The 12739-nt window shown below is 48.4% G+C and overlaps 5 protein-coding genes across 5 annotated transcripts, besides 2 other annotated features; 3 read left to right on the plus strand and 2 right to left on the minus strand.

Annotated features, from left to right (window-relative positions):
* Positions 1–601: 601 nt before the first annotated feature.
* Positions 602–2605, minus strand: cdcA (phosphoprotein phosphatase CDC14; the record flags this gene model as incomplete). Its single annotated transcript, XM_001271220.1, has 3 exons — positions 602–1853; positions 1909–2443; positions 2557–2605. The coding sequence occupies 3 exons, from the start codon at positions 2603–2605 to the stop codon at positions 602–604; spliced, it is 1836 nt and encodes a 611-aa protein (XP_001271221.1).
* A 661-nt stretch (positions 2606–3266) lies between these two features.
* Positions 3267–3304: a microsatellite.
* Positions 3305–5976: 2672 nt separating this feature from the next.
* Positions 5977–5999: a microsatellite.
* Positions 6000–7099: 1100 nt separating this feature from the next.
* ACLA_040120 (uncharacterized protein) lies at positions 7100–7891 on the plus strand (the record flags this gene model as incomplete). Its single annotated transcript, XM_001271221.1, has 5 exons — positions 7100–7286; positions 7347–7553; positions 7608–7682; positions 7736–7789; positions 7848–7891. The coding sequence occupies 5 exons, from the start codon at positions 7100–7102 to the stop codon at positions 7889–7891; spliced, it is 567 nt and encodes a 188-aa protein (XP_001271222.1).
* A 534-nt stretch (positions 7892–8425) lies between these two features.
* ACLA_040130 (CTAG/PCC1 family protein) lies at positions 8426–8833 on the plus strand (the record flags this gene model as incomplete). Its single annotated transcript, XM_001271222.1, has 2 exons — positions 8426–8469; positions 8542–8833. The coding sequence occupies 2 exons, from the start codon at positions 8426–8428 to the stop codon at positions 8831–8833; spliced, it is 336 nt and encodes a 111-aa protein (XP_001271223.1).
* Positions 8834–10025: 1192 nt separating this feature from the next.
* Positions 10026–10710, plus strand: ACLA_040140 (glutathione peroxidase; the record flags this gene model as incomplete). The annotated part of the gene is made up of 2 exons (XM_001271223.1): positions 10026–10068; positions 10196–10710. 2 exons carry the CDS (start codon positions 10026–10028, stop codon positions 10708–10710), a joined length of 558 nt encoding a protein of 185 aa, XP_001271224.1.
* Positions 10711–11010: 300 nt separating this feature from the next.
* ACLA_040150 (translin) lies at positions 11011–12226 on the minus strand (the record flags this gene model as incomplete). Its single annotated transcript, XM_001271224.1, has 8 exons — positions 11011–11085; positions 11150–11299; positions 11357–11442; positions 11521–11626; positions 11686–11819; positions 11882–11935; positions 12052–12088; positions 12161–12226. 8 exons carry the CDS (start codon positions 12224–12226, stop codon positions 11011–11013), a joined length of 708 nt encoding a protein of 235 aa, XP_001271225.1.
* Positions 12227–12739: the final 513 nt, after the last annotated feature.

The raw sequence follows: 12739 nt of genomic DNA on the forward strand, positions 1-12739 counted from the left end.
AGGTCATGGCAGATACGCGCCCTGCATGACATCTGAGGTTGAGCAATCTGCAGATGTCTGAGATCAGTTGATTGAGCAGCAAAGCCACATCCCCTTCGACTTTTTGGTACATTCCCTGGGGCGAAACTACTTTCTTTCTTGGAAATCATGAACCTTATCATTTCAAGTAGATTGTATACACAGGCGCGCATGCACACACAGACACACATACATCATGTTTAATCAACTAAATGATCATCTGGGGAGACTTCGACACGATCAGAAAAGCAAATACGCGAGACTTTGAGAGCCTTGTGTCTCACAGCCAGATAATTTGAGTGCCAACTTCTAGATCGTCAGATCATCAAGGATGCAACCAAACGCCATAACGCACATATCCAGACCCTTCAAGCCTTGAAACCGGAACACCAACTGACAACCAGGATAGAAGAAAGATCATTAAACAAGGTACAACATGAATTGAAAAGAATTGAGAAAATGCCAAAGTGGCGCGGGGTATGTAAGATGGTCTTCTACAAGACCGAGAATAGAAGGGAAGGGTTGGAAGCCCAAATTTGGCGCAGAAGAATCAGAATCGCAGTGAATACAAATCACTGGTCTCCTATTTGACCCGCAAAGGACTCCCTGCGCTGCCGATTCGACCGCTCATTTTGCGGACGCCTTTGGAGTCACTTCTGCTGTCGGTAGCACGACGAGGGCTCGAACGGACCTTGGTGACAGACATTGCCCCACTTCCACTCTTGCCGCTGACAGGAGTCTTTGGGACTGCATGTCCCGCTTCGCCCCAATTCTCTTGATCCTCGTGAATACCGTCCGTCAAAGTATAGCTTGCAGTCACCGTTGCAGAGTGGCTGACTGATCGCTGGCTTGGCGATGCGACAGGGGACCTGGATGAACGCTTGGCCAGCATACGGAGTTGGATCTCCTCTTCGCTCTCGCTGCTATCGTTGCTGAGGCGAGAACTGCGAGTCCTGGTGTGCTCTGTCTTGCTCATCTCCTTCTCAACAAGCAAGGTACCGGAAGTCGTGCGGGCGTAAGGGTGGTGGCGAGAATCCTTTCGGTGAGACTTGCGGGGTTGTCCGGGGGTTGGTGCAGGGAGGTACTCTTCACTGTGCGTACCAGTGCCCTCGTTATGATCAATTTCTCCAAGCGCGGAACGCTTGGAGTGACTGTTGTTGGGTGGCGTTGCGATGGGGCCGTTGGCACGTTGCTTGGTAGATGGTCTTCCTGGGGTAACGGGTGCTGTCTGCATCTGGGCTAACTTTTCCTTCATACTATCTTCAAACCACCATTCACGGAATGAGCCTTGGTTGAGATGGAGCCAATGTTGTTGTGGGCCGACAACCATGCCAGGACGCATGAATCTCATGAATGCGATGATCTCGTTCGCAGTGAAACCGTATCGATAGATGAGATAAGCACCAATCAAGCAGCCTGTGCGCCCGAGACCAGCCTTACAATGCACTGCGATACCTCTTTTCTTGACTGTGATCATGTCATGCGCCATCTTGATGAACCGTCGGACAAGCGGTAAAGGAGGACATGTGCCATCCTCGAAGATCATGTCAATGTGGTTGATGCCCAAGGCTGTGAAGTAGGATGGGGAGTATAGCTCTGAGTTTAATCTCACGACGAGCCCAACGTCGCGAGATGCAAAATGTGCCAGGACATTTTTGAAAGGGAGAGGAAGTTTGGATGAAATGACCTCGGAGATTGTCGACGGCAAAGCATCGTACTCAGGAGTATCGAAAGGCACTGGGGCGATGGGCTGGTGCTGAGGGGACGCAAAGGCGAGGAAGTCGGGCGTGATCCAATTGAAATCGCCCATGTCCACTCGTTCAAACTTTTCATATCTACACACTCCAGTTAATGGCGGGGTCAAGTGAGATCAGCCAGGGGTCCACATACTCTTCAAGGCTGAAGCTGCTTAGACTGCAAAGCGACTGTTCCTTCGCTTTCCAAACTCCGTATACCACGTCCTGGATGGTTAATGTGAAATCTGCCTGGCTATATCCCGCATCACGGAACGGCATGTATGGAGGATCAGCCTGCGCGATAGGCGCCAGGGCCAGATGTGGCGGCCAAGATTGGATGAGGACCATGTAGCAAGCAACTAGGCATGCTGCGTTTGCACGACTCCGTGGATCGCTCTTTGAGTAGAAGACCACCGCTCGATCTTTGTTTGCAGGCTCTCCAAGAATCTCGTGGAAATGAACGGCGAACCGATATAAGTGACCAATGTGGAGAGGCCCGAAGTCCGCATGGAAGGAGTTATAGAACAGGCTGTCATCCGCGGTAAAATAGACCGGAGACCGTTTCTTGCTGGGTGTCTGGGGCTGGTTGCGCGCCGAACGCTTGCTTGGAGACTTGGACTGATCCAATGGGAAGGGGAAAGGTGATTTCGGGTCGGGCGGAGAATCATAGGACGCGAGGTAGAGCCGATCTGCGTGAATTGAATGTCAGGTTCCATCCCTCATGGTAACAAATGACGACGGGACCAAAATCGTTGTTTTGAAAACTCGTCTCCAGAGGATCAAAACAAAGACACGCACGCACCTTGGATGTATTCGATGACCTGGCACTGGCTACCCATGTTTCCAGACATTTTGCTTGTTGATGATGGAGTCGCTGAGAGCAGCAATGCAGTCAAAGCTTGAGCGAGATGGAATAATTGTACGACAACAAATTTGGATAAGGCGAAGTCTCTTTGCAAGGAAAGGGACCGCAAAGGCTCGAAGCGCTTCTCACCACAAATCGGCAATGATGATAGTATAGATTGAGAGAAAAGGATGATCCAGCCTAAACAAGCATGATCTAACTGTTTTCTTGACGCCCTCAGGAAGCAAATAGATGTATGATGATCCAACGCAGGGAGCGAGTAAGGTAATGATACCAGAGGCAACGAGGGCCACGAACGAGGATGATATACAGAGTGGACCGAGAAGGATTCCGATGAGGGGTTTAAGAAGGAGAGGATAAGAAGACAGAGAAGAAGGAGAAGCGAGGAGACGATAACAACAATAATGTTTCGCAGGCTGCACGAGATGGAGGAGAAAGCTAGAGCTCGAGGCCGATGAGACCATTTGGGCAACCGAGATGCACGCTAAGTGGCTGCTGTTATGTTATGATGGTCCCAAGGAGGCTTAGTGCGTCTCGTTGACAGGACAACTACCCCGTTGCCTCAGGCATCCCCATGGAAAAACAACATTCAGGGTCATGGCGCTTATGTAAACCTGTGTTTTCCCCCCACAGGCAAACAGCGCAAACAAAACAACTCAAGCCACAACCAAAACACTCCAGCCACATCCTGCAATCCATCAAGTTTCAGCCACAGCCAGTTTGTTGTTGGGCTTGCTGGATCTGAATAATGGCACCAACTCTGTTGCAGAGAAAGCATTTGTAACCATTAGAGCCTGGTTGATATCACATAACACTGGAATGGTGCATTCTCATTGAAAGTGGAGATGCCGAACATCCTGTTGTAACTGTTGAGTACTTCTCGATGGATGTGCTATCTATGCGAGTGATATATATCTGTCTCAAGTATGGCTCGCCAATGACTTATCCAGACAGTTTGGGATTCCTCGTACCATTATTTCGCGGAACTTCCCTCTGACAAAATGAACCTGGGCTTTTGTTGTTCCTCATTTAGAATCTCTCCTTCGACCTCATCTGCCATCCTAACCTCAACATTGATCGACATAGACCCTCTGTAAGAGGAAAACCCCGAACCAGAGACCGGAATCAAAGACAATACGATCTACTTAGCTGTGTGGTTTATATTGTTCATCGTGTCACCTTGGAGTAGCAATGACGGCACCCATACACCTTCGGGATGGTACCGGGCATGGTCAGACAAAGAAAGTCAAATAGAAGATCAGATACTCGGCCACACCGAGTTCTTGCCTGGGATAGCGAGCTTCTTGACACGGGTCTATCAACCACGTTTTCGAGGGCTCTCGCAGCATATAAAGCTGGTTAAGCACGCATGAATTGCGAACCACCTGAGTATTCACCCCTTCCAACTTCTTGTATCACAATCAAATCCTCCACTAAGGTTAGAAACCGCGAGTCCTATCCATCCAAGCAAGACGATGCATTTCAAAGTAATTGTTTTCTCTGTGGCACAATGTGTTCTGCTCGCGTCAGCGAGTCGTCCCCTTCGCGAATGTTACAGCATCGACAGCTCTTGCTCTCCATGTCGTCAGGAGTATTGGTTCCAGCCCAATGATTTTTCGTGCCGAGTGGGCGAGACCTGTTGCGCTGGTCAATGCTGCAGGTCTATTTGATCTGTTGTACCACTTCCATCTCTCTGGTCTCTGGTAAGATAAGACCGACAAGTTCCGATTAGGGATGTTCTTGGACGAGCTAATGGGAAGGCGATTATAGAGGGGCTACCTGTGTGATGACGGATGGAGGCCATTCGCTTGACTATCAGATCATTCAAGGGCGGTTAAAGCCTGTATATGGCACGCGAGGTTATTAGGCATTGGTTGTATGAATAGTTCACTCCCTTCGGCTTGAGAAATCTCGAAGGCATGGAAGGCTTGAAGTCTGCTCATAGTGGGCTTGATGATGTTAATAGCTTGTTTTGGGCAGTATTGCATTGTTTAGATCAAAGGGAGTCTGACGCCAGATTCATAGAACGGTAGAGATTATGAGGTACGATGACTGTTAGATGAGATTTTCTTTGTCAAAGACTGAGAGGAGGCTGGATCGAATGCTTGAAGGTATTGCAGGGAAGAGACCACAGGGTCGACCTGGGCTGGAACAAAATACTGGAAGATAGCACATGTATTCGTATCGGTTTGGCAAAAGGTATGAGGGGGAATTGCAATCAGCCAAACGACAGGATTCAGGGGCATGTATGATGAGTACAAACTGTACATCCAGGGTAGGATATCTTCAAGAATGATGGATACATTTTACCTGGACAAGAACGCATCCAGTAGATATAGCATTTGAATCATCTTTAAGGGTATCAAGAGAATTGCTATCCCGCTATGATCTACTCTGTACTACTGAAACACCGAGCCTGGCTCTTTTGTCTTGTATCTACTTGACAGTCATCTCATCATCTTGAATTAGATATAATAGCAATCAAAGCCGTGATATCAGCCATTTACTCTAGTATCCAGTAAGTGAAATTATGACAGACAGAACAAACACCTTTCTCGGAGACTAGGATGATGTAGCTCTGAAGTATCGCACGGTCGTGCACCAAACTTCCCCATGAAGTGCGCGAGATACTCTCTATATGAGGCTTCATCGCAAGGCCCCCAAGATCTCAAGTAAAAGCAGTAGTCATCAGGCTCCTTCAAATGCTTGTACTGTGTGGTTTCCAATTGAACTTCAGGGGAGGATAGGTCCAACTACCCCTTCAAAGACCGTATTGGATCCGAGGTCTACTTTCTGGGGCAGTCGGAGTGGACAGGTCGGCACGAGATTTCGGAGTAATAGCGGTCAATTTCGAAGTTTCAAGAGATGACAATCATTCGAAGGGAAGACGTGATTAGACTTGCCTCGTTGTTGAGCTTCTGCACTTTGTCATTTGTCTGTTAAATGACTCTGTTGGGTTCGAATTGCGATTCCCACGCAGGTAGAATATGATCGGCAAGATTGGTATGCCACTAGTCCCTACGGAAGTATGGAAAGTATGGAGTCGTCGTTCCTACGTCCCAAGATCATTGCTTCTCCTAACGTGCTTCTTCCATTCATCCATGTCGATACAACAACTCCAACAGTGTCAAGATATCAATCACATCTAAAAATTTGAGATCGAATGTAGCAGACGTAAACTTCTACGCATCTATTCTTGATAACAATCTTCCGGTGAGATTGCTAAGACCTCTGTTTACGAGGATTTCGGGGATGGTGGCAACAATTAAGGTGATAAACGACTGACGATCTTCCCGCTAAACCAGACTATTGGTAAAAAGGTTTGGATTCAAGCAATCCAATAACGTTTAATCTGCTTCTCTCTCTCTCTCTCTCTCTCTGTGTGTGTGTGTGTCTTTTGTTGCGGAGAACAGCGAGAATCGACAGTGTCTGAAATGAAACTTGCTGCACTCCCCGCGCTGTTTGTATCAAGTTGTCAACGTCCTCCGCGAACTATCTATAAGGTATTGTTCCTGGATTCATACCCCCTATATGTTAATGTGCCTAATGAAGCTAACTATCTGCTTTGACAGAGCTGTTCCGACGTCTCTGAGCCCGCCCATGTACCCGTCTGTCAACTACCCCGTCCACTCCTCATGATCCATTGGTTGCTACGACAAACTATTCTGGTCTTGGAGATTGTTGAAGAGACGGTTGCCATTTGGGAATAACTCACAAGTCTCCGCTGACTTGAGTTTCATTTAGTATCTTCTCTTCCCACCCTGCTAGTGCCTCTTTCTAGACTCCAACCTTTCAAAATTGACAGTCAGGGTCCGTTATAGCTGGGATAGTACTTCCTTTGGCGGAGTCATAGAAGGACATCATGTCCAATAGAGCACCAAGCCGATGAGAAGCTTTCTCTCCTGAGTCCTGAGGTATTGCCAATCTCTATGGGTCCATAGGGCAATGGCCATTCTTACTCGTCAGTTTGAAACTTGGAGTCTGAGCCCACGTTCTAGTATTCAGGTATATAGATAAATAGTATGAACAGACTGAGCCCAAGCAAATCTTGGGTAAGAATCTTGGACAAGAAATATCTCTCCTCCATGCCGATCGCTATTAGTATCAATTCCAGCTCTAAGAACGAGAGGGTCCGGGACATGATGGTCTCCCATTTGGGCGTGCTCGAGTATCCCCCTGATCTACACATGTAGAATCCAAAGCAGCTTTAGGATAGAGGAGCACTGGGCAGTAAAGGAAAGAAGGACGAAGGAGACAGGCGTAGGGGTGAAAGGATCACCTCTGAGGTTCTCGCATGGAGGCATATAAAATGACGGTCCGTCCGGCCTCAACCCAGGTTCTTCTCTTCAACACACCAAAGCCCACTCTTTCCAGTCGTTCATTCCCAAGGTCAGCTTTCAGCACCCAGTCACTCCTTCATCACAAACTTTGAAGTCACCCTTTTAAATTTCCAAACCTTAATTCAAAACCAACCATCACAATGAAGTTCACTGGAATCGTCGCTTCTCTGGCCATTGCCAGCTCTGCCTCTGCTCTTGCTATCCCTCAGACTCCTGTTGATGCTACGCTCAGCAAGCTGAACGGTGTCCTCGGCAGCGTTGAAGGCCTCGTCGGTGGTCTCCTCGGCGGCGTCTGCAAGGATGTTGACCTCACTCTGGTCCAGACTGGTAAGTCACAGCGCTGCAAGCAAGCCAAACCAGCAACGCTGACTTGAATCTTTTAAACAGACCTCACCGATATCAAGGGTCAGCTGGTCAAGCTTGTTCCTGTCGCTGTTCCCGCCAAGCGTGACGTTGCAGGCCCTGTTAACGGTCTTACCACACCCGTGACCAACGTTGCTGGCCCTGCTGTTGGCACCGTCGAAAACACCGCTGGGGCCGCCGTAGGCACCGTTGAGAACACTGCCACTGGTGTCGTCAAGACTGTTACCGGCAGTATGTGATGAACACCCCCCGCAAAAGAGTCAGACACGGCTAACAAGTATATAGCCGTCGGCATCAAGCGCCAGGAAGTTGGCCAGCTCACCACCCTTGCTGAGAGCCTTGTCACCAAGATCCAGAACAGTAAGTGTCACTTTGTTGACGATGGTAGATATACAGGTTCTGATGTCTTTTAGATGCCCTTGATGCTGCTGGACTCGAGAACGTCCTCAACATTCTCGGCCAGACCGGTAAGTTATCCCCTTTTTTGACCTTCAAGAAAACAATGAGTGCTAAACCCTTCCTCAGGTGGTCTCTCCGCTGTCACCACCATCCTCAACCTCCTCCAGTAAATGCTTCATCTCATTTCAGGATCCCAATACCCCACACTCTTGAAGAAAAACCCCGTTATACACGGCTCCGGTCTGCGAATCTGAGAATTTCTTGACCATATGGTAGTATAGCGGCTTTGAACTACTAGTTACGGTTCATTTTCAATCTGCCTAATGGCTTTGGATCCTGTGGATACAGCTTCATGTATAGTAACTTACTCAAATTTCACAAATTTCATAACATCATGTCTGAACAACGTTTCTTTTGTACAATGCAGCATTGCAAGGTGCAAATATAATTTCAGTAATCTGTCATATAATATAGGAATGGAGCAACTTGTGGTATTCTAGAAAGTTCAAGTGCCAAAATGGATGGAAGAACGTCTTTGGGCTGATCTGGATGCATTAAAGTGCTGACTCATCAGAACCTCCAAAATCAAGCATCCCCCGCCTTGACTGTTTCCCCTTTGTGAAAGTCGTATGTATTGAGAACCACCTCACTAGCTTCATATCTCTCAAATTACTTTCGCCGTCAGGTCTCAAAGTCCATTCACAATGGCCACCATTAAAACAGACATCTCCGAGTTCCCTTACTCGCTGTAAGCATTGCTCGCCGTCATCCTGCTCATCTCCACCTATCACTAACAAGCCCCTCCCCTTCACACCAACAGAACAATCTCTCTTCCCCTCCCGAGCAATCGCCTCGCCTCATCCGCCATGCGCGCCCTAGAGGTCGACACAGAGTTATCCCCCTTTGTCCGCCGCAGTTTCGCGCTCAAGACGCCCACCCAGGACGCCTCTGACGACGAAGCAGCAAAATCGATCTTGGAGACAACTTACCGCGCCACTACGAATCGCATGCTCCGTGTTGCTGTCAATGGGTTCATGGAGAGCCTGGGAGTTGTGCTCGGGGTCATGGAGGAGTTGGATGTTGATGTTCTGGAAGAGGAGAGGGCGAAATGAGCGCCACTACCTTGGGAATGCACTGAGATATGGGATGATTGTCCTGTGAGGACTCCGTCTACGGCGCGCTGCTGCGCTCTATGGGTGCGGCTAGTGGATTCCTCGTCCATTTGACTGCAACGATTGAGTGACGACGCGATATCCCTGGCTACAACTCAGTCGCGGCGGTTACTCCTTGCTGGATGACTGGAAAGTGAGAGATGAAGAAGTCGTTCGCGCCCAGGACGATTACTTCTGAATCGGTCGCAATGACAAGAACAACTAGAGTATGCCGGTGAACTTTAGGACACGCGCAGCCCTCCCCATGGCTTACTGTCGGTCAAGGGGCTGGCGTTCCAACGATGGGGATATGCCGCAGAAGATGTGGCTCCTGGAGAAAGAAATGGTTTACGGATAAGGGCAGTTCAGTTCCGGGCTCCTTGGTGCGACTATGAGGTGGTACAAATATGTGGGGATTCAAGTGGAAGCCCAGCAGCATGACAAACCATCCCTCGTAGCCAGTCAAGACAGTGCGGCAGTGCTGCTCTCGAACAATCTCGAAGCCATGTATATGGATGTATCTGCTCAGTAAATTGATCAGATTGGCCCAATGAGCCAGCATATTCATCCACTTATGCAAGCAGTATAGAAATAAACATGTGGGTTGAGCCATTAAGCCACGCATTTGCCTAGTCTCTTAATGGATTAATCCCCGATGTCTAGAACTATCATGATGACAAAACATAAACATAGAGAACCCAGAACTGCAGGCTCGAACTGAGATTCGTAGACCAAAAGAAATGATTTGGAATTGTTCAGAACCGTTGGATGTTGATATCACAGCCATCAGCCCAGCACGATATCAGCGTCATCGGCGTCGGATGGTTTCACGTCCGCCAGCGCCCCTCAACAGATATCACCAAACCAGTGTCTTAAAACGCATTGCGTCCCCCGGTTCCGAGCAACCTCGGTTCCCTGATTATATAGCATGATACCAATTTCATCAATTCCTCCTTCCTCTGTCATCCTGCGCGGCTTCTCCTTAACTAATATAACACGAACGCTATCGGTCAACGTCCCAAGAGCTTACTCTATCGTTTCTCAGCCACGGATCCCCCTAAGCGGATTTTCTCAACGACCCAGTCCTATCGCATCATCTTCTTCTCCTAGAAGCTGTCTTTTTCAGCACCCGAAAACAACTTTCATCAGAACCATGGCGTCTGCGACAACATTCTACGACTTCAAGCCTGTCGATAGTACGTATCTCTTTTCCCGCGACCCAGAGTCACTCATCCATACACTCCCTGCAAGTCGGGCGCAACACAGACCAGAAAAGAAAACAAAAGGAAAAGAACATAGCTAATCCTCCACCCTCACCTCCAGAAAAGGGCGAGCCCTTCGATTTCAACTCCCTCAAAGGCAAAGTCGTCCTCGTCGTCAACACCGCCTCCAAGTGCGGCTTCACCCCACAGTTCAAAGGCCTCGAGAACCTCTACCAGTCCATCAAAGCCAAGCACCCCGAAGACTTCACCATCCTGGGCTTCCCCTGCAACCAGTTCGGCAGCCAGGATCCCGGCTCCAACGACGAGATCCAGTCCTTCTGCCAGGTTAACTACGGCGTCACGTTCCCCGTGCTGGGCAAGCTGGACGTCAACGGTGATAACGCGGCGCCTGTGTTCACATGGTTGAAGGAGAAGATGCCTGGGCTGATGGGTCTGAAGCGCGTCAAGTGGAACTTTGAGAAGTTCTTGGTCTCGGCTGATGGTAAGGTCGTTGGCCGCTGGGCTAGCATTACCAAGCCTGAGTCGCTGGAGGAGACGATTCTGAAGGAGATTGAGAAGGCGAAGAAGGATGGAACGGCGGCTTCCATTCAAAAGGGAGGAGAGGCTACCGAGTAGGCTAAGCTGTCGTAGATACAGCTGCTTGCCGAAGTGATACCATGCTTGAATTCTGTCGTTTTGTGTGTTCAAGGTCTACTTTCGAGATGGGGTTTGTAACAGATGCTCTCTACTTTCTGTATACCATAATGCGTTATGAGAATGAATTTGTATTCTGAAGCAGCAGCTTGAAAACGTGCATGATGTTATGGCTGTCAGGTTGATGTATAGTTCGTCACTGGTATCATGTAGATCTACATGCATGTGACTAATGACTAGATCAATTACCATACTCTACATCGTACAGATTTCCTGGGCAAATTAAGCCGCGGCGCTTCCCTTGGGAATCAAATTGCGCAGAGACAAATCGTACACCACATCCTCGACCTTCTTGACCTTCAATCACATCTCCATTAGCAGCGTCCAAACAAGCAGCGAGCCACAGAGGCCATTGACTCACACTGTACTTGATCCCATCGCTTCGCTTCCGCAGAATATCGTTTTTCAAGTTCAACAGCTGGAATCCACCAAACAGATCCTTGATGAACTTGCCAATCTGGACAGGGCGATTATAGTCGCCCAGAGTGACCGAGTTGACTACCAGGCGGGACTGCATCGGAGTCAGATAGCCGTACAGCAGGTCTAACGGAGTATGATTGGTACGTACCAATTCCTCAACCATGGAGATGAGCGCAAGAAGATATTCCTCGATGGTCAGGTGGAAAGCATCTTTTTCTTTCAGGTTGACCGGGACTGGCAAGAGCCCTCGTTAGACATCCAGCTACGGCTAAACACAAGAACAAAGAATAAAGGCAGGACATCCAAACTTACTGTCTAAAAACTTCCCAACCTCCTCGATGGTCAGGAACGAAGCAGAACCGGCACCCTTGAACTCCTCTAGGCCTCCAAGCCATGCGCACAGCTCAATCGAAGTTACCTATTCGCAACTTAGCATGCCTTGGCTGAGCGGCAAGGTTCAAGAGGAAAACAACTGACGAGGTTCTGCAGCTCCCTCGTCCACACGCCATTGTACTTGTAGAACGGGTGCTTGTCTGCCACGGCTCTGAGGCGAGAAACCTCGTCCCGCTGGGCGATGATCTCTCGAGTAGCAGCATCAAGAATCGGTTTCACTGGATTGTGCTCTGTCAGTATCATGAACATATACTTTCGCTGACCGAAATGGACACCATACGCTGGTCAGATGGTGTAGAGTGGGCTCTAGCGAGTATAGCTTGTGTGGATCTTCCTGTTTTTGAGTGGTTATGTCGCGTTAGCTGGAAAAGAATTTAGAGCTTGCAGCGCCAAATTGGGCTAAACGAGCATGGTTTGGTTTGACATGAATTGGAGTTTCGCGCAGCGAACCTTTCTTAGCAAGCGTCTGCACAATATCATGAAGCTCCTAAGCGGGGATTAGCTTTCCTTCTGGGAAGCTCGCGAGGTGACGATCGAACTTTTGTTTTGGAGGACTTACATCGCGGACGGCTGTTTCTTCATCGATCTTTGCTTGAAGATCTTCAAAAATGGCGTTGTCAATCATTTTTGGGGAATTGCTGGGGTTTCTGATTAATTTGTTTGTTGCTGTTTCGGGGTTGGATGAGCTATTGTGATGTTCGATGTTACGTCAAGGCAAATGAGGTGAAGAAATTGCGGGGCGTTGAAGCTGCTCGAAAGCGGACGTGGTCAACGAAAAAGCCTTTACAGCGATTCCACGGGAGGATAAATATGAGATTGCAGCTCACTAATAGCTGCAATATGTTTTACCGCATATATAATTGTATCATGAATGTAGAAGGACTACCTGATCAAGCACCTTTCGATCAACTGCATGGACATATATATTTACGTCGTTGACCATGCGGTAACCTATTATATGTGGGAATGGTCAAGAAAGAGAATCCAGAGTATATGTGAATGAATCAATCCATGTTCATTTTTTCGTATATGAACAGTAGACTGGCGCAAACCGCCTCTCGATTAATACTACCGTGTAGATATCGACATAAGTCGAGATGCTTGCCTTCAAAATCAAACTTTCATGCCTCGTAGTCTC

This window comes from Aspergillus clavatus, genomic scaffold (genome assembly GCF_000002715.2).
Source record: "Aspergillus clavatus NRRL 1 1099423829802 genomic scaffold, whole genome shotgun sequence".
Lineage (NCBI taxonomy): Eukaryota > Fungi > Ascomycota > Eurotiomycetes > Eurotiales > Aspergillaceae > Aspergillus > Aspergillus clavatus.